The sequence below is a fragment of the Penaeus monodon genome, chromosome 13, assembly GCF_015228065.2.
Source record: "Penaeus monodon isolate SGIC_2016 chromosome 13, NSTDA_Pmon_1, whole genome shotgun sequence".
Classification (NCBI taxonomy): Eukaryota; Metazoa; Arthropoda; class Malacostraca; order Decapoda; family Penaeidae; genus Penaeus; species Penaeus monodon.
The window spans coordinates 7,244,211-7,248,944 of record NC_051398.1 but is presented as its reverse complement, the minus strand read 5'-3'; the positions used below and the strand labels follow the sequence as shown (position 1 = coordinate 7,248,944).

General features: G+C 23.9%; 2 protein-coding genes across 2 annotated transcripts in view; both read left to right on the top strand.

Annotated features, from left to right (window-relative positions):
- LOC119580083 (LETM1 domain-containing protein 1-like) overlaps positions 1–1,780 on the top strand; it is a gene marked incomplete at both ends in the record, with an annotated part of 3,456 nt that extends 1,676 nt beyond the window's left edge. Inside the window, 1 exon segment of the mRNA XM_037927990.1 lies at positions 1,637–1,780. Coding sequence (XP_037783918.1) covers positions 1,637–1,780 — 144 coding nt within the window.
- LOC119580084 (V-type proton ATPase subunit G-like) overlaps positions 1–4,734 on the top strand; it is a 29,667-nt gene that overhangs the window by 11,200 nt on the left and 13,733 nt on the right. The gene's annotated exons all lie outside the window — the stretch shown is intronic.

Sequence of the window (4,734 nt, the reverse complement as noted above, 5' to 3'; positions counted from 1 at the left end):
TTTAAAAATTTTTAAAGATTTCTTTTTAGATCTTTTCTTTTTTCCCCCTAATTTTTTTTGCAGTGAAAAACTTTATATTGTTCGTTTTTTTTTTCTATTGATGGGGATTTTTTGGGGCCTGGTGTATAAAAGTGTTCCTGGCAGCCGCTAAAAAATTGACCCGTCGGATTTGGGAGCTGTTTTACAACATCCAAAGAGAAATAAAAGTTTTTCTATACTTCCCTTAATCTTTTACCCTAGGCCGAATCTTGCCTTCCCCATAGGGTAATGATGCTATGTGAAGAAAAAGGAAAAGGGTTTTTTTTCTAGGTGAAGATTTAAGAAAATATTTTTTTCTTTTTTTTTCTTTTTTACTGAAAAGACGTGAAAATTAGTTATGTTTTTAAAATAAAGAGAAAAAAAAAGAGATTAGAAAAATGAGTACTGGGTTTAGAGAAAAAAAGGGAGAAGATGAAAAAGGGGAAAATAAAAAGTGGAAGGTTTCGGTATAGGGAAATGTTTTTTATTCGTAACAGGTATTGGTTTCCACGCCACTTGCTGTGTCATCTTTTTTGGGACATTAAGCAGGCATGAGTTTGCCTCAGGAAAATAAAAAAGGGGTTTGTTCAATTACGGCCTGTGTTCAGGTAAGGTCCGTTTTTGTATGATTTGAATGTGAACTAATGGAAAAATGAAATTTGGGATGGGGAAAGATTAAAAGTAAAAGATGTAGGAAAGAAATGTTCATTTTCCAGTCCCAAAACTGCGCTAAATACCATAGGGGACAAGAGCAGCTGAGAAGTTAGGCTGCCTTTTACAAATTTGGGTCGGGTTTTCACCCCACATTTAAAGGAATTTTGAACTGTTCCCCTTTGTTCCCGGGGAGCATTTTTCCCACATCAAGAAAAGTTTTCAGTTCATTTGGAAATTTTTGGTTGTAGGTAAGTTTGATCAGTTTTGAGAGGTATTTGGGGTTTTTTTTTGGTAGATTCTTTAATGTTTCTTAATGATTCTTTTACCAACTTGTATATCAAGTTGGGCAGTCTCTCCTTGCTCAGACACAGAAAATATTTATGTTACAGGAAGTTTTGTTTATTATGACTTAAATGCTGGATGCTGATTGCACAAAATGATGAGTAATGGAAGAGCATTGCAGGGGGCAAGAAGATGAAATCTAAATATATCTAGAGAGCAGTTGCAACTTCTGTTTGCTGTTTAGTTGATTTGTTGTACATGTACTGATATATTTCAATTTGTTGTTTGATACACTAGACTAGGGTTGTTTTTAGATTTAGGTTGTGATTCCCTTTATTTGTGGAACTGGGAATATTTATGCATAATATATGTCATATATAGGAAAGGGAAGAACAAATTTTGTTGCTACTAAACTAATAAAGGCGAGCATTATGTAGTTTAGATTCTTTTATGACTGTATATGCGGTAATAGCATTCAGTTGATCTTGAAGACATATATCCAAATTAAGCTCAACAATTTTAATTTTTTATATTTTCCTCTTGATGTGTACTGAACTTTTATAAATTAATTTCGTAAAACAAAGCTAGGATACAGCTCTCATGTAGACTGAACGAACATATCCAGAGAGATTCATCATTGTACACGCAAATTCATTTCTAACTCCTAGCCTGCAATTTTCAGAGAGGGTTGCTGCGACTCCATGGTAGGTCTGTTTACTTTCTTAAACGGAAAAGGCTAGAGGACTATGCCAGGCAGCTGCATTACCTCGATTCCGCCATTTCTAGGGAAGGGATTGACTCGCTTACGCACGAGCAGTTGAAGCATGTAAGATTATCACGAGTGGTGTTGTTATTAATGTTGTAATTGTTGTTGTTGTTGCTTTTTTGTTATTTTTATGATGATGATGATTTTAATTTTAATTTTTGTTATTGTTATGATTAATGTGGTGGTGATCATTGTTATTTTTTTTAGTCTTTTATTATTATTGTGTATATTTATTTTTATTACTCTTACTGTTGTTGTTGTTATTATTATTATTATCATTATTATTATTATCATTATTATTATTATCATTATTATTATTATCATTATTTATTATTTTAATGTATTATTATAATGTATCATTTATCATTTATCATTTATCATTTATCATTTATCATCTATCATCTATCATCTATCATCTATCATCTATCATCTATCATCTATCATCTATCATCTATCATCTATCATCTATCATCTATCATCACCATCACCATCACCATCACCATCACCATCACCATCATCATCATCATCATCATCATCGTTAATTTATTATTTATTATCTATTATTTATTTATTATCCTTATCATTATCATTATTATCATTATCATTTTTATTATTTTTATCATTATTTTTATCATTATTTTTATCATTATTATTGTTATTATTATTATTGTTGTTATTATTGTTATTATTATTGTTATTATTGTTGTTATTATTATTGTTGTTATTATTGTTATTATTATTATTATTATTATTATTATTATTATTATTATTATTATTATTATTACTATTATTGTTATTATTGTTATTATTATGGTTATTGTTATGATGATGATGATGATGAATAGTGAATAATCTTGCATATTCATGTACTTTAGCAGTGAACACATTGCACAACAGTGTACATACTGTATTAATCACAGAATAACCTTCTACAAAAATCATTGTGATATTCCAGAGACCCCTTGCTTATTACATTCTATGCATCACAAAGTTAGGAACATTAGACTATATTTTAGCCTCTCAGGTCCTCATGTTTGTGGACTTGTGGTTGAGATACCCACCATATCCACTCCTCACAGACCTGGCTGCTCTCCCTCCCTGCTGGCTGTGTGAAAAATGACACACCATCACCACCTGCTTTTTTGTCTTAGTTGATTTATACTTGCAGAATATAAAACATACAAAGATGTGACCTGGCATCAGTCAGAAACATATCCACTGGTTGTCATCATGAATGAAACTGTGTGTCCGTGTGCGGTGCATGTGCATCAACTGTGTGTGTACATCCCTTAAAAAGAAAAATATTTATAATAATATTTGGTAGACATAAAATTGCCCAATTTGAAGATAAAAATTATAAATTTGTACAAGACATCGACTCAAATTAACGAGCAACCATCCAATGGGAAACGCAGTAGGGTGAGTGTTACGCAGCCACGGGAAAAAACCTGGGGTGCAGAACAGTTCAAACCTATGATTTCTTTCCAAAGTTTATAGCCCCAATTTTTTAAAACTGTGTGACTCGCCAAAACAAACTCAGAGTTAGTGAATGTGTAACAATACTTTAATATTTTAGCTAAAAATGTTGCTACAAAAGAATTTTGACTTATTTTAAAAGCCTTTGTTATTTTTTTTAAATAACACAAAATAAATTCAATATAAAAATAAATTAAAAATTTTTAAAAAATTGGTTGCACAACAGGTGTTTAAAAGTCGCTGGATTAATATAAATTAATGATCGATTTGTTTTATTAAAATATATATATATAAATATAATATATAAATATACTATAAATTTCATATATTAACAAATATAACAAATTAAAATACAATAAAAAATATATATATATTATTATATTATAACATTAAAAACATATATAAAAAATATAATATAATTATATACATAATATACTATTATACATATATATATTATAATATATATAATATATAAAATATATCCCAAAAATATATTTCATATATTAAATATATACATATATATACATTATATTTTACATAATAAATATATAAACATATATATTTTTAAACCATATTTATACATATAAAATACAAATATACATATTTACAAAAATATAATAAAATATATATATATATATATATAAATTATATAATACATATTTTATATTAAAAACATATATATAAATAATAATATATAAAAATTTTTTTTTTTTAAATTAAAAATTTTTTATTTTTTTATATAATATTTAAAATATTAAAAATTTAATATTATTTTATATATATATAATATATATATTATATAATATAAAAAGATAAAAATATAAAATGTGTTTTTGGTTTTGTTGTTTGGGGATAAAATTTTAAAACTTTTTTTTTTTTTTTAAAAATTAGAAAAGAATGAATGAAATATTAAAAAATTTTAAAGTTATGATTTTAAAATATAATATAATATATAAAATATAATATTGTTATATTATATTATATATATAAACAAAATTAATATATATATAATTTTGAAATATATAAAAATATGATATATAATTAATAAATTTTTAAATTTTTAATTTTTTTTAAAATCTTACATAAGAAGGAATTATTAATAAAATTTTTTTTATATATTTTAGATATAAAATAATATATATATATATATATATTATAAATTTTAATATATAATAGAAAAATTAATATAAAATATAAAAATAAACTATATTTTTTAGAATAAAAATATAAATATATATAATAAACATATATATAAATATAATATATAAATAAAATATATATTAAATTAAACATATAGTATAAATTATATTAAAATAAAATAATAATTAAAAAAATAAAATTAAAATAAAAAAAAAAAAAAAAAAAAAAAAAAAATTTTTTTATTTTTTTTTTTAAAAAAAAAAATTTTAAAAAAAAAAATAAAAAAATTATATAATATAAAAAAAAAAATTTAAAAAAATTATATATAAAATATTTTTTAAAAAAAAATATAAATTTTTATATATATAGATATTTTAAAATATATATAAATATATAAA